This window comes from Tachypleus tridentatus, chromosome 11 (assembly GCF_004210375.1).
Source record: "Tachypleus tridentatus isolate NWPU-2018 chromosome 11, ASM421037v1, whole genome shotgun sequence".
Classification (NCBI taxonomy): Eukaryota; Metazoa; Arthropoda; class Merostomata; order Xiphosura; family Limulidae; genus Tachypleus; species Tachypleus tridentatus.
In genome coordinates, this window is record NC_134835.1 from 10,209,257 (window position 1) to 10,229,585 (window position 20,329).

The following is a 20,329-nucleotide window of genomic DNA, read 5'->3' on the forward strand; positions in this document are numbered from 1 at the left end:
AGTTACAGTAAAATATTCTTTTTCTAAATGCAATTGAAGACTAAACTACAGATCACAGAACTGACATCACACAAGCTGTAATTCAGATGTCATTTAGAAGACTTCTTTTATTCTGTGTATTTGGATATTATGTGGTATATAAGGGTCTGATATACTCTATAAAAGTGGGATGTTCATGAAAATGATATTATATATCTAATAATCTATTAATATCACAAATTAAATGATTGTTTACTAAAAATATTGTAAAAAAAACAGTAAATGTAATGATATTAAACCTAATTAGTTTGTTTGTTTGTGAATTTCGCGCAAAGCTACACGAGGGCTATCTGTACTAGCCGTCCCTAATTTAGCAGTAAGACTAGAGGGAAAACAGCGAGGCATCACCACCCACTGCCATCTCTTAGGCTACTCTTTTACCAATGAATAGTGGGACTGACCGTCACATTATAGCGCCCCACGCTTGAAAGGGCGAGTTTGTTTGGTGTGACGGGAATTCGAACCCGCGACTCTCAGACTACGAGTCGAGTGTCTCAACCACCTGGCCATGCCGGGCTCCTAATTAGTTAGTAAACAATATTGTAAAATAAATAAGAAAATGTAGTGATATTAAGCCTAATTAGTTAGTGTTTGTTTGTTTTGAATTTCGCGCGAAGCTACTCAAGGGCTATCTGCGCTAGCTGTCCCTAATTTAGTAGTGTAAGACTAGAGGGAAGGCAGCTAGTCATCACCATCCACCGCCAACTCTTGGGCTACCCTTTTACCAACGAATAGTTGGATTGGTCGTCACATTATAACACCCCCACGGCTGAAAGGGCGAGCATGTTTGGTGCGACGATGATGCGAACCCGCGACCCTCAGATTACGAGTCGCACGCCTTAACCCACCTGGCCATGCCGGGCCTTGAGAAATACTATTCATTTTATAACGAATATTTACACATTCTTTGTGTCTTATTTAAAACTTATTCTCATCTTCGGTTGAAAAATTAAAATGACAGAGAGAGGTAAAGTAACATTATTTTTGTCTGTTTGCTCTAGAATATGTAGCTGAAAATGAGGTTTTAATTGTGTTTAGCTTCATTCAAACACAAAATTATGAATAAAAGAAGTTAGGAACTTTAACATTTCTGAGACGATATCTTCATCAGGTATTTGTATAGCGACATGATGAACGTAACACTAGTAAGTGTTTGTTCAGTTCCTCGTTACAAAATGGGCTTACTGTGTCGTGCCATCCAAGGGGACCGAGCCCGAATTTTAATATTATAAGCCCTTACATTTATCACTAAGCCACCAGTAGGCATTTTTAATCGTGTAGGTCCTCCATTGGCACAGTAATATATTTGTGGACTTACAACTATAGAATCCGGATTTCGATACCCATGATGGGCAAAGCACAACTAGTCAATTGTATAGCTTTGTGTTTAACTTTAAAACTAACAGTCAAGTAGTCATTTGAAAAGGATTATAGAAGTGCCTTATATTTCAGAATAAACACGTATTAAGATGAGGTACAAGATATATCCCTAATTTTGATGTTTTCAAGTTGAGCACAAAGCTACACAATGGGATATCTGTGCTCTTCCAACAACGAGTATTGAAACCCATTTCTAGCGTTATAGGCCCGCAGAAATACCGTTGTGTCACTGAAAAGACCCAAATTTTGAACTACTGACCAGAAAGAAGAAAGCCAGCCAATAGCTCATCACCGCTCACCATTCACTCGAAGAGAATGACATCTTTCTTATAACGCACCAATAGCTGAATATACGGGGAATATTTTGTAGATAGCGTCGAAATCCGCAGGGATTAACCATGTCAATAACCAAAAGAACATGACTGGTAAAATAGTGTAACTGTACAAGTATTTTAGGCTTAAGGATATTCTCAAAAGTAGTTGTAATTCATATTTATTAAGAGATAACGTAAGAAAATAAAATTTTAGTAATTATAAAAAACACAACTGTAATATTTAAAATTTTGTACGTGTTGAAAATATTCTTACTGATAAAGTTATAATAATGATGAAGGGCCTGGCATGGCCAGGTGGTCAAGGCACTTGACTCGTAATCCCCCTCACACCAAACATGTTCGCTCTTTCAGCCGTGATGGTCAATCCCACTATTAATCGGTAAAAGAGTAGCCCAAGAATTGGCGGTGTGTAGTGATGACTACCTGCCTTCCCTCTAGCCACCCCTGCTAAAGTAGGGGTGGCTAGCGCAGATAGCTCTCGTGTAGCTTTGCGCGAGATTCAAAACAATAATGATGAAAATAAAAATACATAAGCGCCACGTAGAATAAAGATAGGAGGATTACTTCTTCAGATGTTTTGTAAACTGCCTCGCTCTCTTTGAGTACAACAGTACAACATTTTCCCATTGGAAAGCAACTAATGAGAACGGAAAGAACTTTCCTAAAAAACACGAGATTTGAGGATTTACTGATTCGTAAAGCAGCAACGCTTTACAAACTTTAATACGGAAAACATGATGAGAAAGATTCAAGAAGTGGTTTACATTTTCTTAAATACAAGGTTCTAATAACACGGATTTATAATCAGAATGAAAGTAATGCGATGCCAAATGTGTTTTTCAGCTTAGTTTTATATTTGATTGTAATATAAACGTCTTTAATATTCGAAGTAAAGGCTGAGGACAGAATTTCTTAAGAATTGACTTGTTCGTGTTTGAGTAGCAGTCAGGTTAGAGTTTAAGTTAAATGTTCTAATTTAGCATGAATCTAAGATATAGCGTTTGTAAAAAACATAGCTTGTTTTAGAACTCCGTCTCATCGTTTAATATAAGGAAATTCGTAAAATACCAGCGAAGTTATTAAAATTACCGGAACATCGCTGTCTTTACGGATGAATGAATTTTAAAAGAAGGAGTGAATTTTGAACAACGTGGTGTTCGGTTACACAAGAACGTTGAAAGAACCATGGTAAGTATCATATTGATATATTGGTGGAGTTTTCATTGAAAACGTTACTTTAGATAGATGTTTTGATTATTAGTTGTACTAATGTAGTGAGAGTTAAAAAATAAAAATAATCATAGCTCTTTTGACCTTAAACATTTCATTTTGAGGATTTAATTTAGATTCGCAATGGCTCGAATCATCGTTTTGGTTTGGCAGATTTGTACTGCATTTGATCGAATTTTTTTTTAAGAATGTTTTGGATAAAACAAAACAACATCTGTACTAATCTCAGAGGTAGAGTTTTAAAACTATACATTAAAACGATTTTAAACATGCAAGACAGCAAATAACACGCCAATATATTAAAACTTCAATTTGACGTTGTTTGACGGGGCGTTGGTCGTGCGAAACTATCGGCAATTGATCGATTTTGGGAATAGTGTATAAGAGTCACTTCCTATCCAGAATATTCATACACTCTGATTATAAGGTTGCGTTCAGATTGGGAATTTAAAAGTTACCAAATGTTAATATTCACTGTGTTTAAATACATTGGAAAAAATAGATAAATTGAAACTACGCTGCAGGGCTACTGTCAGTATGTACAGTTGTCAGATAGAGTATGACCGAAATTAGCGACGTGAATTATAACGACTTGGTGAGACTCTAAAATCGTTTTGATTCAACGTGTTAAACTTATGTATTAGAGTAATGAGAATAATTGTTAAGACCCATTCCTGAATACAAAAAGTAATGCTGTTAGTAGAGCAGTAGTTAAGCTAGGTGTGTCTTAGTAATGTTGACACCCATTCCTGAATACAAAAAGTAATGTTGTTAGTAGAGCAGTAGTTAAGCTGGGTGTCTCTTAGTAATGTTAACACCCATTCCTGAATACAAAAAGTAATGTTGTTAGTAGAGCAGTAGTTAAGCTGGGTGTGTCTTAGTAATGTTAACACCCATTCCTGAATACAAAAAGTAATGCTGTTAGTAGAGCAGTAGTTAAGTTGGGTGTGTCTTAGTATTGTTAACACCCATTGCTGAATACAAAAAGTAATGCTGTTAGTAGAGCAGTAGTTAACCTGGGTGTGTCTTAGTATTGTTAACACCAATTCCTGAATACAAAAAGTAATGTTGTTAGTAGAGCAGTAGTTAAGCTGGGTGTGTCTTAGTAATGTTAACACCCATTCCTGAATACAAAAAGTAATGCTGTTAGTAGAGCAGTAGTTTAGCTGTGTGTGTCTTAGTATTGTTAACACCTATTCCTGAATACAAAAACTAATGCTGTTAGTAGAGCAGTAGTTAATCTGGGTGTGTCTTAGTATTGTTAACACCCATTCCTGAATACAAAAAGTAATATTGTTAGTAGAGCAGTAGTTAATCTGGGTGTGTCTTAGTATTGTTAACACCCATTCCTGAATACAAAAAGTAATGCTGTTAGTAGAGCAGTAGTTAAGCTGGGTGTGTCTTAGTATTGTTAACACCCATTCCTGAATACAAAAAGTAATGTTGTTAGTAGAGCAGTAGTTAAGCTGGGTGTGTCTTAGTATTGTTAATACCCATTCCTGAATACAAAAGCTAATATTGTTAGTAGAGCAGTAGTTAAGCTAGGTGTGTCTTAGTATTGTCAACACCTATTCCTGAATACAAAAAGTAATGCTGTCAGTAGAGCAGTAGTTAAGCTAGGTGTGTCTTAGTATTGTTAATACCAATTCCTGAATACAAAAAGTAATGCTGTCAGTAGAGCAGTAGTTAAGCTAGGTGTGTCTTAGTATTGTTAATACCAATTCCTGAATACAAAAAGTAATGCTGTTAGTAGAGCAGTAGTTAAGCTAGGTGTGTCTTAGTATTGTTAACACCCATTCCTGAATACAAAAAGTAATGCTGTCAGTAGAGCAGTAGTTAAGCTAGGTGTGTCTTAGTATTGTTAATACCAATTCCTGAATACAAAAAGTAATGCTGTTAGTAGAGCAGTAGTTAAGCTAGGTGTGTCTTAGTATTGTTAACACCCATTCCTGAATACAAAAAGTAATGCTGTTAGTAGAGCAGTAGTTAAGCTAGGTGTGTCTTAGTATTGCTAATACCAATTCCTGAATACAAAAAGTAGTGTTGTTAGTAGAACAGTAGTTAAGCTGGGTGTGTCTTAGTATTGTTAACACCCATTCCTGAAACAAAAAGTAATGTTGTTAGTAGAGCAATAGTTAAGCTGGGTGTGTCTTAGTGATTAACGTGACAGGAACGTGAACCTAAAGTTTGAAAAATCGTGTTCTGTTGTGGGAAAAACGTTGTTCACATGTGTGAGCAGACTAGAGTAGACCAAGAATGAAAGACTAGGTTAGACCAAGAATGAAAAGTGTTGAGGTTAACTCTTTGTCCTCCATCAAGTCTGGCCTGGTAGACAGGGCGTTCTACTACTAGTCTGTTTCTCCCGGGTTCGTATTACCTGTTAACTACTGTATGTTTGTGACTATATGTTCCTGTTGACTACTAACTTACAGTGACTACTATATGTTTATGACTATATGTTCCTGTTGACTATTAAACACTTACAGTGATTACTATATATTCCTGTTGACTACTAAACATTTACAGTGGCTACTATATGTTTATGACTATATGTTCCTGTTGAGTATTAAACACTCACCGTGATAACTATATGTTTATGACTATATGTTCCTGTTGAGTATTAAACACTCACCGTGATAACTATATGTTTATGACTGTATGTTCCTCTTGGCTACTAAACATTTACAATGACTACTATATGTTTAAAACTATATGTTCCTGTTGACTACTGAACACTTACAGTGGCTACTATATGTTCTTGTTGACCACTAAACACTTACAGTGGCTACTATATGTTCCTGTTGACTACTGAACACTTACAGTGGCTACTATATGTTCCTGTTGACCACTAAACACTTACAGTGGCTACTAAACATTTATAGTGACTACTAAACATTTACAGTGGCTACTATATGTTTAAAATTATATGTTCTTGTTGACTACTAAACACTTACAATGGCTACTATATGTTCCTGTTGACCACTAAACATTTATAGTGACTACTAAACACTTACAGTGGCTACTTTATGTTTAAAACTATATGTTCCTGTTGACTACTAAACACTTACAATGGCTACTATATGTTCCTGTTGACCACTAAACATGTACAGGGACTACTAAACATTTACAGTGGCTACTGTATGTTTATGACTATATGTTTCTGTTGAGTATTAGACACTCACAGTGATAACTATATGTTTATGACTGTATGTACCTCTTGGCTACGAAACATTTACAATGACTACTATATGTTTAAAACTATATGTTCCTGTTGACTACTAAACATTTACAGTGACTACTAAACATTTACAGTGGCGACTATATGTTTATGACTATATGTTCCTGTTGACTACTAAACACTTATAGTGACTACTAAACACTTACAGTGACTACTAAACATTTACAATGACTACTATATGTTTAAAACTATATGTTCCTGTTGACTACTAAACACTTACAGTGTCTAATATATGTTCCTGTTGACCACTAAACACTTACAGTGGTTACTATATGTTCCTGTTGACTACTAAACATTTACAGTGACTACTACACATTTACAGTGGCTACTATATGTTTAAAACTATATGTTCCTGTTGACTACTAAACACGTACAGTGGCTACTATATGTTCCTGTTGACCACTAAACACTTACAGTGGTTACTATATGTTCCTGTTGACTACTAAACATTTACAGTGGCTACTAAACACTTACAGTGGCTACTATATGTTTAAAACTACATGTTCCTGTTGACTACTAAACACTTACAGTGGCTACTATATGTACCTGTTGACTACTGAACACTCAGAGTATCTATCGAACAGCATGTGACTCTTATTTGCTCACAGAGACTACAACATACCATTGGTCTACTGTATCATCGCACCGACTTCCTGTCTTTTTATAACTTTGTGCATATTAAAGATGACATATCTGTATTCAAGATGACTATAATGCATTAATAACGAATACTATATAAAAAAGAATCATTCCGACAGCGACCTCTATACATATTCATAAGAGTTACTGAATTATTTTGATGAGTGCTCTAAGTACCTACGATATATTTCATTTACTTTAAGTGAATGCTAAATACCCATAATTACCATGATAAAGTGTCATGTATGCATACATGTTATGGTGAGGAATAGACCGTACGTCGAATCATGTACAATTACTCTATCTCAGCTAAGACAATATTACCACGGTAACTTATTACATCTTGGAGGAATACGAATTTTTATGTTGTTTTTTGTTTTTTTGAATTTCGCACAAAGCTACACGACGGCTATCTGTGCTAACCGTCCCTAATTTAGCAGGGTAAGACTAGAGGGGAGACAGCTAGCCATTACCACCCACCGCCAACTCTTGGGCTACTCTTTTACCAACGAATAGTGGGATTGACCGAAACATTATAACGCCCCCACGGCTAAAAGGGTGAGCATCTTTGGCGCGACGGCGATGCGAACCCGAGACTCTAAAATTATGAGTCGCACGCCTTAACACGCTTGGCCATACCTGGCCGCGAGATTTCAAATGAATCGAAATAAGCATTATTTAAACATTTAAAATATTTAGAGTAATGGATTCGTTTGTCATGAATTTCACGCAAAACTAAACGAAGCCTATCTGCTCTAGCCGTCCCTAATTTAGCTATGTAAGACAAGAAGGAAGGAAGCTAGTCATCACTACCCACAATCAACTCTTGAAGGATTGTTTCACCAAGGAATAGCTACATTATAAGCCACCTCTGGGGGAGCAAATGACGGAGATTTGAACTTGCGATACTCCGATTCGAACGAATTAACTCCCAGACTACGCGAGGCTTATTTGGATTATTATTAAATTAAGATATAATATTGTTGATTTGTAAAACTGTTAATATCTAATATTGTTAATATGTAACATTGTTAATATATAATATTGTTAATATGTAATATTGTTAATATATAATATTGTTAATATGTAATACTGTTAATATATAATATTGTTAATATGTAATATTGTTAATATGTAATACTGTTAATATGTAATATTGTTAATATGTAATACTGTTAATATGTAATATTGTTAACATATAAAATTGTTTTTCTGTTCACCAGAGTTTGAAGTTCTGTTCCTTTTCTTTTCCTTTGCCTTGGTATTTTACGTGTTTCTGATAACGCAACCTTTCTTATATATAACATATATCTCTTACTTTAAACAGGCTAATTATTTCTCGTAATTATTACTACATTATCTTGTAACGCTCACATTTATTAGTTTCCGGTATGACCAAGTGGTTATGGTGTTCGACTTCTAATCTGAGGGTCGCGGGTTCGAATCCCTGTTCCACCAAACACGCTCGCCCTTTCAGCCGTGGGGATGTACTTCTGTGACAGTCAATCCCAATATTCGTTGGTAAAAGAGTAGTCCGAAAGTTGGCGGTAGGTGATGATGACAAACTGCTTTTGTCTCTAGTTTTACACTGTCTGATTAAGGACACCTAGCGCAGGAAGCCCTCGTGCAACTTCGCACAAAGTTAAAATAAACAAGACACAAATAAAGGTATTAGACAAAAATAATAATTATTTGTAAACAAAAAGATTAAATGAGACAATTAGATATTTTGATATATATATATATTTGCCGTACAACTTTGCTTCATTCCGGCCAGCGATTACATACAAACTAACAGGTTTAAAAACACTATGCAGTCAACTGTTATACCTTCAGTTATTAAATACAGTATAGACGGTTATTTTATTTTTGTAAAACCTCTTGTAGGGTCTAAAGTTTTGAAGCTAGCGACCCGTGTTCGAACCTTTGTGACACCATAAAATATTCCCCTCACTTTCGGCTATCTGAGGGTCGCGGATTCGAATCCGGTCGCGCCAAACGTGCTTGCCATTTCAGCGGTGGGGGCGTTATAATGTGACGGTCAATCCCACTATTTGGTGGTAAAAGAGTAGCCCAAGAGTTGGCGGCGGGTGGTGATGACTAGCTGCTTTCCCTCTTGTCTTACACTGCTAAATTAGGGATGGCTAGTGCAGATAGCCCTTGAGTAGCTTTGCGCGAAATTCAAAACAAACAAACAAACAAACACTTTCGGCTGCAGGTGCGTCACAAAAGGGACAGTTAATTCCCTGGTGCAGATGACGGATGGTGGTGCTGATTTGTGAAAAAATTGAACATTAGAAACTTAGATATAAATGTAAGGATGAGTATCACCATGCCAATTTTAGGCACGCCATTTTTTATTTATTTATTTTTTGTCATAGAGAACGTACATACATGGTGTTTATCAGACTCTACGACAAGTATCAGAATACGGCGCATATCTGTGTGATGTTTTATAATCAGGTAAGTAATCTGTGACCAACTGAGTTACTCAAAACCAGATTCTTACATAAGATAATATTATTCATGAGAAAGCTCAAATAAAAACAAGTGTCACATACCGAACGCTTTCATTTTCTTTTCTCCCATTACAGTTTGAAAAGAAGGAGCCTCAGCTGACGCCTCACATCTGTAAGTACCTTCAGTGTCGATGTCTGTTGCTTTAAAATACACGTGACCTTCATGAGACTTGTCCAACTGAAAGAAAACGGATCATTAATTTTTTTAGTACTAGCGACAACAAATAGATTTCTTTTTGAATTTCGCGCAAAGGGTTATCTGTGCTATCCATTCCTCATCTAGCAGTATAAGACAAGAGGAATTGGTTTTATTTGAATTTCGCGCAAAGCTACACGAGGGCTATCTGCACTAGCCGTCCTTATTTTAACATTGTGAGACTAGAGAGAAAACAGCTAGTCATCACTACCTTCCTCCAGCTCTTGGGCCACTCTTTAGCAACGAATAGTGGGATTGGCTGGCATATTATAACCCCTCACGGCTGATTTTAGCGATGTAAATATGTAGACTTACCGCTGTATTAGCGATTTTGTTTCACAGTCTTTGATTTATTCGATTTATAAACACATGATTCAAAGCGCTGCTATACAAAATATTTATAAAAATGTGTATAAAACTGAGAATATTTGTTGAAAAATAATAAATGTTTTAGAAAGCGTAAACCTGAAACTTAAATGTATAACATTATTTAAGAGATGCATATGAAATCGCAGTGTACAGTTTTTGGAGTTTAAGTGGCCCGGCATGGCCAAGCGCGTTAAGGCGCGCGACTCGTAATCTGAGGGTCGCGGGTTCGCATCCCCGTCGCGCCAAACATGCTCGCCCTTCCAGTCGTGGGGGCGTTATAATGTAACGGTCAATCCCACTATTCGTTGGTAAAAGAGTAGCCCAAGAGTTGGCGGTGGGTGGTGATGACTAGCTGCCTTCCCTCTAGTCTTACACTACTAAATTAGGGACGGCTAGCACAAATAGCCCTCGAGTAGCTTTGTGCGAAATTCAAAAACAAACAAACCGTCTTTAAGTAAGTTTAAACGTGAGTTGTTTCACCCAGTATTTATTTATTGATTTTTTTCGTAGGTATAATCAATGAAGATCGAATATTTTTGTAATTTTTATAGTTATTCACCTGTATTGTATTATATCTATCCTCTGAACTGCATCAAACAATTTGAATGGTTTCATGCTCTTGATAGTTTTTTATAGACAAACATAAAGCTTTCTACTTTATAGACAGCCGTCGACTGTGGACCACACTCCAACTCATTGATATTAAATAAAGAGAAAATGACAGATTCTCCAAAGCTCTAGCTCCTCCCCTTCAGGTGGTTCTAAAGTCGAACTTTCTTTTCAATTTCAGTTACATATGTATGTTTGTTTCAGCACACACCCTGGAACGTTGCGCGGTAAATCAAAATTAAAGAGCACAGGAGAACATAATTGCTGTTTTCTAGCAAATTATTGTACATTAGTTATCGTGTCATTTATATTTGGAACAACTGAGACAAAATGCTGAAAAAAAAAGAGCTGTTTTGGTAATGATCAAATATTTTAAGATGTCTTGAATTCAATATCAGAGTTAAGACTTGTGAAATTATGTTAACGTGTGTTTACAAATTTGGTGTGACTCTTTAAAATAAAAAACAAGAATATATTTGTGTATAAAGTTACATTATACCATTCCTAATAGGTTTTTTAGTCGTTTAGTTGTGAGCTTTATGGTTTACGACGTTAACATTCAGGGTTAGGTCCTCGCTGTGGGCATAAAGCGAATTTGAACGACAAAAACAAAACAAAACAACAAAAACACAATACACTGACCTTGATGTTAAAGTGATGAAAATGACACTTAGTAGATAACCTATTGCTATTTATATTTATTTCAGTATTATATATTTATCATACGTTTTGCTAACAACATCAACACAAGAACTGCTTAATGTTTAAATAATTAAGATATACTGTTTACTGTTTAAGATATACTGATATAATGTTTAAATAATTAAGATATACTGATCTGGGGACCACTCTTGGAATAATTGTGTACACATCAGCTAAATGTATTATGATATTTTCTGGAAACTGACATCATAAAGACACATCTTTACTTACATCTATATAAACTCCTGGGAGGTTGTAAGTTTGGGCAGGGGGAACGTCACGTGGAACATAACGGTAGAACTCAGTTTCATTTTTGTACCACTTCACGGCATACAGGGCATCCGTTTCTAAGTCGTAGGTACAGTTGAGCCATGCTGGCTGGCCGGTAATTACTACATTTGGAACGTGGAGTCTGACAAGCTGGAGGCATTTGATTTCTGAAATAAACGTATTTTGTTTTAAAAATATTTTAACCCGGTAGTTAATTCATTAACTAGTTGAAGTGACTTATTGTTTCATTAAAGCTGTCCACTTATGTCTTCCTCCATGTGTAGGTCTGTGAGTGTTGCATGCTGTATAAAGCATTTAAACGTGTAATATTAAAGCTATGATAAAGCAGAATCAGTGCTATGTAATACTCCCTTATTTCATTTTTAACAAGGTCACTGTCAGGGTCTTAAAACCAAAGTCATTCAGTCTGTCAGTGTCATAAGCTGCTCACTCGGTGGTCTTTGAATGGAAGCATAGAGTCTGTAGTTCTCCAGTGGCCCGGCATGGCCTAGCGTGTTAAGGCGTGCGACTCGTAATCTGAGGGTCGCGAGTTTGCATCCCCGTCGCGTTAAACATGATCGCCCTTTCAACCGTGGGGGCGTTGTAATGTGCGGTCAATCTCACTATTCGTTGGTAAAAGAGTAGCCCAAGAGTTGGCGGTGGGTGGTGATGACTAGCTGCCTTCCCTCTAGTCTTACACTGCTAAATTAGGGACGGCTAGCACAGATAGCCCTCGAGTAGCTTTGTGCGAAATTCAAAAAACAAACAGTTCTCCAGTTCAGGAACCGTTGTTAAGTCTCAAAGAAAATACTTACATTGGAATCTGCCCAGCTGCGACAGGCTGTTACTAATTTGTCAATTGAGTAAGTTGCTCTTGGAACAGTAAGAAGTCACATCTCGTCAAGAAAAGTCATACCGTGTTTTTCAGATAATAAGACCTACCCATAAAATAAGACCTAGTGTGATTTTTGGGGATAGTTTTAATATAAGCCCTACCCTTAAAATAAGCCCTAGTTAAGAGTGGCAGGAAGAGGAACGAAATAAAAAAAAATTAATTTATTAATTAGTTTAATAGTTAGTTTGTTTAAGTATTAATCAGTTAGTTTAATAGTTTAATAATAGTTTATTTTAAATGGTTAGTTTAATAGTTTTACTTTATAACTTCATTTTTTTAATATATCAAAATAAGACATCCCCCGAAAATAAGCCCTAGTGTCATATTTTGGAGTGAAAATTAATATAAGCCCTGTCTTATTTTCGGAGAATCACGGTATTTTATCATCGACATTAATGACGCTGATCCTTCTGTTTATTGTGATCAAATGTCATGTAAATATGTAAAGCCGCCTCTACTAACTTTTTATTTAGGTCCGTAATATTGAATGTTTAGTTTACTTTGTCTTCCAAGACACTTGACACTCATCAGAATCCTAGCTGACATTAAACCTAAGTACGAAATTTATTGTTGTCATGTGACAAAGATGATTTTGTTTTCAAAGTTAAAATGCTGTAAATTTTAGTTTTTCTGTAACCGTGTTTTGTTACTGCAATATCTCTTGAAACACTTTGTGTTTGTATGAGACAATCGAAATACCGAATAGCGTTCTTAACGGAACGAAATGAAAATTATATATATCCAATTAATACACACTGAAAATATCTAAACATCTGAGTGATTATCTGTGCGACAAATAATGTTAGGACTTAGTATGTTTGTTTGTTTTTGAATTTCGCGCAAAACTACACGAGGTCTATCTGCGCTAGCTGTCCCTAATTTAGCAGTGTAAGGCTAGAAGGAAGGCAGCTAGTCCAAACCACCCACCGCCAACTCTACAGCTACTCTTTTACCAACGAATAGTAGGATTTACCATCATATTATAACGCCCCTACGGCTGAAAGGGCGAGCATGTTCGGTGTGACAGGGATTCGAACCCGGGACCCTCATATTACCACTAACATATGATAACACTAGCTTTGCTTTAAACACAAAATTAAAAGTCCTTTTCCATAAAGATAAGCTCCCCCCCTAGTGGTTCAGCGGTATGTCTGCGGACTTACAACGCTAAAAAACGGGTTTCAATACCGTGGTGAGCAGAGCACAGATAGCCGATTGTGTAGCTTTGTGCTTACTTCAAAACAACAACAACAACAACAACCATAAAGATAAAGGGCTAGCATGTTTGGTGTGAGAGGAATTCGAACCCGCGAATTACGAGTCGAGCGTATTTATCACCCAGCCATGCCGAGCTTGTTTGGTATAATACAATAATTACGTTTGGCCAACATTTTGATAAAGTGTGTGTGTGTGATTCTTTTAACGAAGCCACGTCAGACTATATGCTGTGAATCAATCAGGAAACAAAACACTGTAACCAATACAAAACTGACTTTAAGGCTGCATCTAATGAAGACCCTCACACAACACTAATTATTTGTACAAACAAAATGAACTGATAATAAAGTTCTTACGTTTTTGCTTTAATTAAAATACAATAATAATAGTAATAAGCAAGTATGACATTTTTATAGTTTTAGATTAATAGTAACGAATTTACTATTAAATGTTCTTTATATTTTAATATCGATGTTTCTGCCAGTTTGATATATATTTAGAAACTCATGTAACTTATAGTATTAAATGAGACTTGTGAAAATATAGTAGATTCTCAAGCATAAGAATCAACAATGTATTATGTGCGTGTATGTAAAACACTAGTGACTGCCAGTGGCCCGGCATGACCAAGCGTGTTAAGGCGTGCGACTCGTAATCTGAGGGTCGCGGGTTCGCATCCCGGTCGCGCCAAACATGCTCGCCCTTTCAGCCGTGGGGGCGCTATAATGTGACGGTCAATCCCACTATTCGTTGGTAAAAGAGTAGCCCAAGAATTGGCGGTTGGTGATGAAGACTAGCCTAGTCTTACACTGCTAAATTAGGGACAGCTAGCACAGATAGCCCTCGAGTAGCTTTGTGCGAAATTCCAAAAACAAGGAATATAAGGAATAGTGTTACTACACTTTCACAGGACTGAATGCAGATTTCAACTTATAAGGAATATTGTTACTACACTTTTACAGGACTGAATGCAGATTTCAACTTATAAGGAACAGTGTTACTACACTTTTACAGGACTTAATGCAGATTTCAACTTATAAGGAACAGTGTTACTACTATTTCACAGGACTGAATGCAGATTTCAACTTATAAGGAACAGTGTTACTACACTTTTACAGGACTTAATGCAGATTTCAACTTATAAGGAACAGTGTTACTACTATTTCACAGGACTGAATGCAGATTTCAACTTATAAGGAACAGTGTTACTACACTTTCACAGGACTGAATGCAGATTTCAACGTAGAAGGAACAGTGTTACTACACGTTCACAGGACTGAATGCAGATTTCAACTTATAAGGAACAGTGTTACTACACTTTCACAGGACTGAATGCAGATTTCAACTTATAAGGAACAGTGTTACTACACTTTCACAGGACTGAATGCAGATTTCAACTTATAAGGAATATTGTTACTACACTTTCACAGGACTGAATGCAGATTTCAACTTATAAGGAACAGTGTTACTACACTTTCACAGGACTGAATGCAGATTTCAACTTATAAGGAATATTGTTACTACACTTTCACAGGACTGAATGCAGATTTCAACTTATAAGGAATATTGTTATTACACTTTCACAGGACTGAATGCAGATTTCAACTTGTCTCAGCTTATGTTTATATATTTCCTTACATTTCGAATAGATTTCACACACAGCCAGACTGACAGATACTCATGTCTTGCGTGTCTGTGTATTGGTTTACTATCATTGATCTGAGAAGAACAAATTCAGGAAGCTGAAATTTTGCAACCATAATAAATGGACCTCAAGTGTGTGAACTCGGGTATTACTTACCTTACTTATGTGGATGTGCGCGTGCGCGTGAACATTTTTTTTTTTTTTTTTTTTAAATAAGGCAAGCCAGCAGAAAAAAAAAAAACACATCGAGAAGAAGTGGTTCTTTATATAACAGCTTTTAATATGTAGAAACCCCAGTGCGATTTGGTAACAGTGATTTTGATGTATTGTTGTTTAGCAACAAAAGATTTTACTGTTATTCTAAAATTTCCTGAGAATACACATGCCGACGTATTAAATTGGAATACATCAATCTAATGACCCGAACGAAGCCAGGTTCTTTCGTTAGTATAGAATAAAATTCATGCTATTGCAAAAATAAAGATGAATAAACGAGACTTTATCAGTAAGTAAACAAACCAGTAGAATAATGGGTGAAATTTTAAGAGTGAAAACCAATATAAAACTGAACTTCAACAGGTTAGAACGATAATGACATAAAATTGACTTCAAAACGACACCTCCAAAAGACCTTTCAAGACTAAATTGGAAGTCAACTTAAGAAAGACATTGGTTTGATGTTTATCATCACCTTTGACAGCTGGCCAATCCAATCCTAGAAAAGAAAAAAATAATTTGAAAAGCTTTTCAAATTTATCCATTAATACCGATGGGACAGCGTAAAGATAGCGATATCCTAGACTGGTGACATCTGCAGAGGTGATCAGTTCCAGGACTGCTTTCAATAACTATAAGAAAAATATTGAATAATTATTAAACTTAGATATACAAAAACGTCTACTATAAACTGTTTGTATGTATTATATTAATATATCACATCTGAAAGACAATAGAAAGAGCAAGTATATGTCAAACTTCACTGAGGATATCTTAGTTGAAGCCAGTCTACTTAGTGTCTCAAACTGCTTGTTCAGTGATATCTGTCTTCAGAATCTATGAACATTTGGAATATAAAGGGAATTACGTATATCACTATTAATATTTCAGGAAGCTTATAGCTAGTGACTGAACTTGACAATTATAGTACCTTATAGAGTACAACAGACACCATATTGGATTGGTGCCTTCAACAGTTTGCGGAAATTAACTATTTCGAACCTTTAATATGCGAAATACATTAACACCCGGTGCAAAAATTGTTATGATGACTCCACACGGAAAAGTGTGACTTCCGTGTGCCTGAAACACAAACTGTTAAAAGTAGTGTTGTGGAACTATTGCAAGCTGGTGAACTGGTGTGAAGGTTTCCTTGATCACTTTGTTTCATTAGATGAACAATAACACCTTTTGAAACTAATGTTTCCTAATCCAAATACTTCAGTTACACCCTGAGTGGTGATAACACCATTTGTTTCTTTGTTTGTTTTTTGAATTTCGCGCAAAGCCACAAGAGGGCTCTCTACGCTAGTCATCCCTAATTTAGCAGTGTAAGACAGCTAGTCATCACCACCCACTGCCACCTAATGGGATGCTCTTTTATTAACGAATAGTGGGATTGACTGTCACATTATAACGCTGAAAACGCGAGCATGTTTGACATGACGGGGATTCAAACCTGCGACCCTCTGATTACTAGTAGAGCGCCTTAACTATCTGGTTATTACCAGGCCTTAATAATACAATAGTATAACAGCAAAATCACCAAATAGAACAGCATATGTTTTGCATCATGTAAGGTTTATCTCATGCCAGCATAGGCTATTGTCACAGTGAAGGTTTATACAGTCCCAATTTTAAGATGGATTGCTAATAAACAACACACATACAAATTTAAAATATTATGTACCTGAAAATCAATTGATCTAATATCGTTATTACTGTAACGAATATCCCTTAGTTAATATATAGTAATGGCGTAGGCCCGGCATGGCCAAGCGTGTTAAGGCGTGCGATCGTAATCTGAGGGTCGCGGGTTCGCATCCCGGTCGCGCCAAACATGCTCGCCCTTTCAGCCGTGGGGGCGTTATAATGTGACGGTCAATCCCACTATTCGTTGGTAAAAGAGTAGCCCAAGAGTTGGCGGTGGGTGGTGATGACTAGCTGCCTTCCCTCTAGTCTTACACTTCTAAATTAGGGACGGGTAGCACAGATAGCTCTCGAGTAGCTTTGTGCGAAATTCCAAAAACAAACAAACAAAGTAATGGCATAATGGTCGCCGGGTTCTGTTGATTGGTTGCTTTTATCTGTTCACAGGTTCTAAGACAGCAGTTTCTATTACTAATTCTTAAGGGTCTCTGACCTAGCCATTAGGCTGAATACCATAAGGTGGAAAATAATAGTTGAATCTCTTGGAAATTAATTAATGAAAGCGAAAGATCCACACACATTTCTCTTTGTCACATGTTGTTGCAACATGCCTTAGTATATATAGTTAATACTAACAAAACTATAATTCTAAATATCATAATATACAAATAATCACACGCCAAACAATACACACAAATTAATTTTTTTTTTATAAAAGAAGTGCAGGTTATTAAAGTCATTAACCTACAATTATTTACATGGAGCACGAGCTGCTAATCCGTAATTTATGACAAAAAATGATGTAGAACAATTAATTACGACCTTTCTAAGGAACCGTTGATTCACAAACTTGCTTCGTGATATCTACGCATATTAATATATTGTGAACATAAGCACGGATAAGGAAGAGGCTTAAGCAGAGGGTTGAAGTCTTAACTAAATTACTGACTAGGGATATGATATGATAACTAGGTCTACGGATTATATTGATATACGAGTGGTTATGAATACGGAAAAAGAAATTATGCTTTCACTTACTCTAATTGATGGTTAACTTCTTCATAATTACATAAATTTCAAAACAACAACATCTGTGTCATTAAAACCACTTTTTATCTATGTATGCCAGGTGGTTATGGGACTCGACTCGCAGTCTCAGGGTCAGGGGTTCGAATCTCCATTACACCAAACATACTAGCCCTTTCAACCATGGGAGTGTTATAATGTGACGGTCAATCCCATAATTCGTGGCCCGACAGTTGGCGGTGGGTTGTGATGAGTAGCTGCCTTCCCTCTAGTCTTACACTGCTAAATTAGGGACTGCTAGCGCAGATAGCTCTCGTGTAGCTTTGCGCGAAATTAAAAAAAAACCCAAAAAACTCTGTCTCCTCTCTCAATACAAATGTGTGTGCGGGTGTGAAGAAATACATTTATATTCAATTTTAACTTTTATTTTTATATTCGGTTTTAAGCTCTCAAAAATATCTAAGTAAATTAACAATTATTAAACTCAAATATGTACTTATAACGTACGATAATAATTCATAACTTCAGTTGCTTACATAACCCTAATTATGTAAAATAAGGGGACGTAAAAGGTTATGTTAAAATACAAAAAAATTAATACAGAAAGTGGTGTTTCATTCGAACGTATTTATTTTAAGAAATGGTGCTTTGATTTCATATTCATACAAAATGCAAAGGATAGAGTTATTTTTATTCAGCCAAGTAACGTTCTAATAAGATCAAATTTTTCACCTAAGTTTTGGTTCTTCTCATAACAAAGGCCCGGCATGGCCAGGTGATTAAGGCACTCAATTTCTAATTCGAGGGTCGCGGGTTCGAATCTCCGTCACATCAAATATTCTCGTCTTTTCAGCCGTGGGGGCGTTATTACGTCACGGTCAATCCCAGTATTCGTTGGTAAAAGAGTAGCCCAAGAGTTGGCGGTTGGTGGTGATGAATAGCTGCCTTCCTTCTAGTCTTACACTGCTAAATTAGTGACTGCTAGCGCAGATAGTCCTCGTGTAGCTTTGCGCGAAATTCAAACAAACCAAACTCACAACAATACCCGGGTTCAAATAAAAACGATTACTTGTAACTAACTTTTCACGTGAATAGTTTGATTAATATCTTTATATTGTTAGCATTGTATGATTATATGTGTGTTTATTTACTAATAATTTCATTTATCTGTTGATTAAATAGAATATTAAAGTAAAATTGATGCAGAGATTTGTTAGGACAGTGTCTTAAGCTCACCAAACGAAAAACATGTTTTATGTACTGAGACAAAAACCCTGTTTTCAACTTTGAAGATAATATTTTTGGGGAGTTATATGATTAATAACGTATCTTTTGTGAAATTGATTTTGAACTTAAACATACATTATTAATAGCTTTTATTAAAGAAAGACCATATAATGAAAAATTTCAACTTTTGTTTATAAGTTGTTAAATACTGATAAAACGAAAGTTAATTTTATCACCTGAATGTAAAAACATGCAGTTTTTTGGAGATTAAAAACACATATGAATAACGCTTAACTGACGTCACAGTCTCACTTGCATACACTGCCACTTACGTATGACGATACAATCTGGTTATCTATCTATCTGTTTTGTGTAAAAAAATTAATATATTAAAAATATGCTATGGTAATATAATCTCCATTGAAATTACTGAGATAAAAACAAGGTGTGACGGAACACTGAGAGGTACATAATGATACATGACCACAGACTAAGTGAAAGTCAGCATAAAATCACCATTATTTTCAAGCCAGAACAGATTGACGTTAAGCCTAAGGCTTCGAAATGCTTTGTTTGAGAAAACAATTGTTTAGTAGAGACATGCTACGCTCTGTCGGCGGTAATTTCGTTCATTTCTCATCATAATAATAAAGGAAACGCGTGTTATAATCATGTTGATGATTCTCATGAACCGGATAAAGGTGGAGCAGTCTCTGCAAAGAGCGATTTCCTTTTAACATTATTTTATTTAAAATCAGTATCTAAAAACTTTACTTCTGATACGATAATCCCATTAGAAGTTTAAGAAACTTGAATTGAGCGTAAAATTGGTATTTATAACTTAACTTTACTTCAGTATGCTCACATTATGTACAGGTTGACAAATTTTCACAATAATGACGTCATTAGTTTAAAAATTAATATCA

The 20,329-nt window shown here is 35.9% G+C and overlaps 1 protein-coding gene across 1 annotated transcript in view; it reads right to left on the bottom strand.

Annotated features, from left to right (window-relative positions):
- The window catches only part of LOC143231426 (uncharacterized), a 72,074-nt gene that overhangs the window by 12,834 nt on the left and 38,911 nt on the right, over window positions 1-20,329 (bottom strand). The window contains exons 2-3 of the mRNA XM_076465967.1: window positions 11,488-11,693; window positions 9,423-9,558 (exon numbers count right to left, since the gene is read on the bottom strand). Coding sequence (XP_076322082.1) covers window positions 9,423-9,558; window positions 11,488-11,693 — 342 coding nt within the window. The remainder of the gene's footprint in view (window positions 1-9,422; window positions 9,559-11,487; window positions 11,694-20,329) is intronic.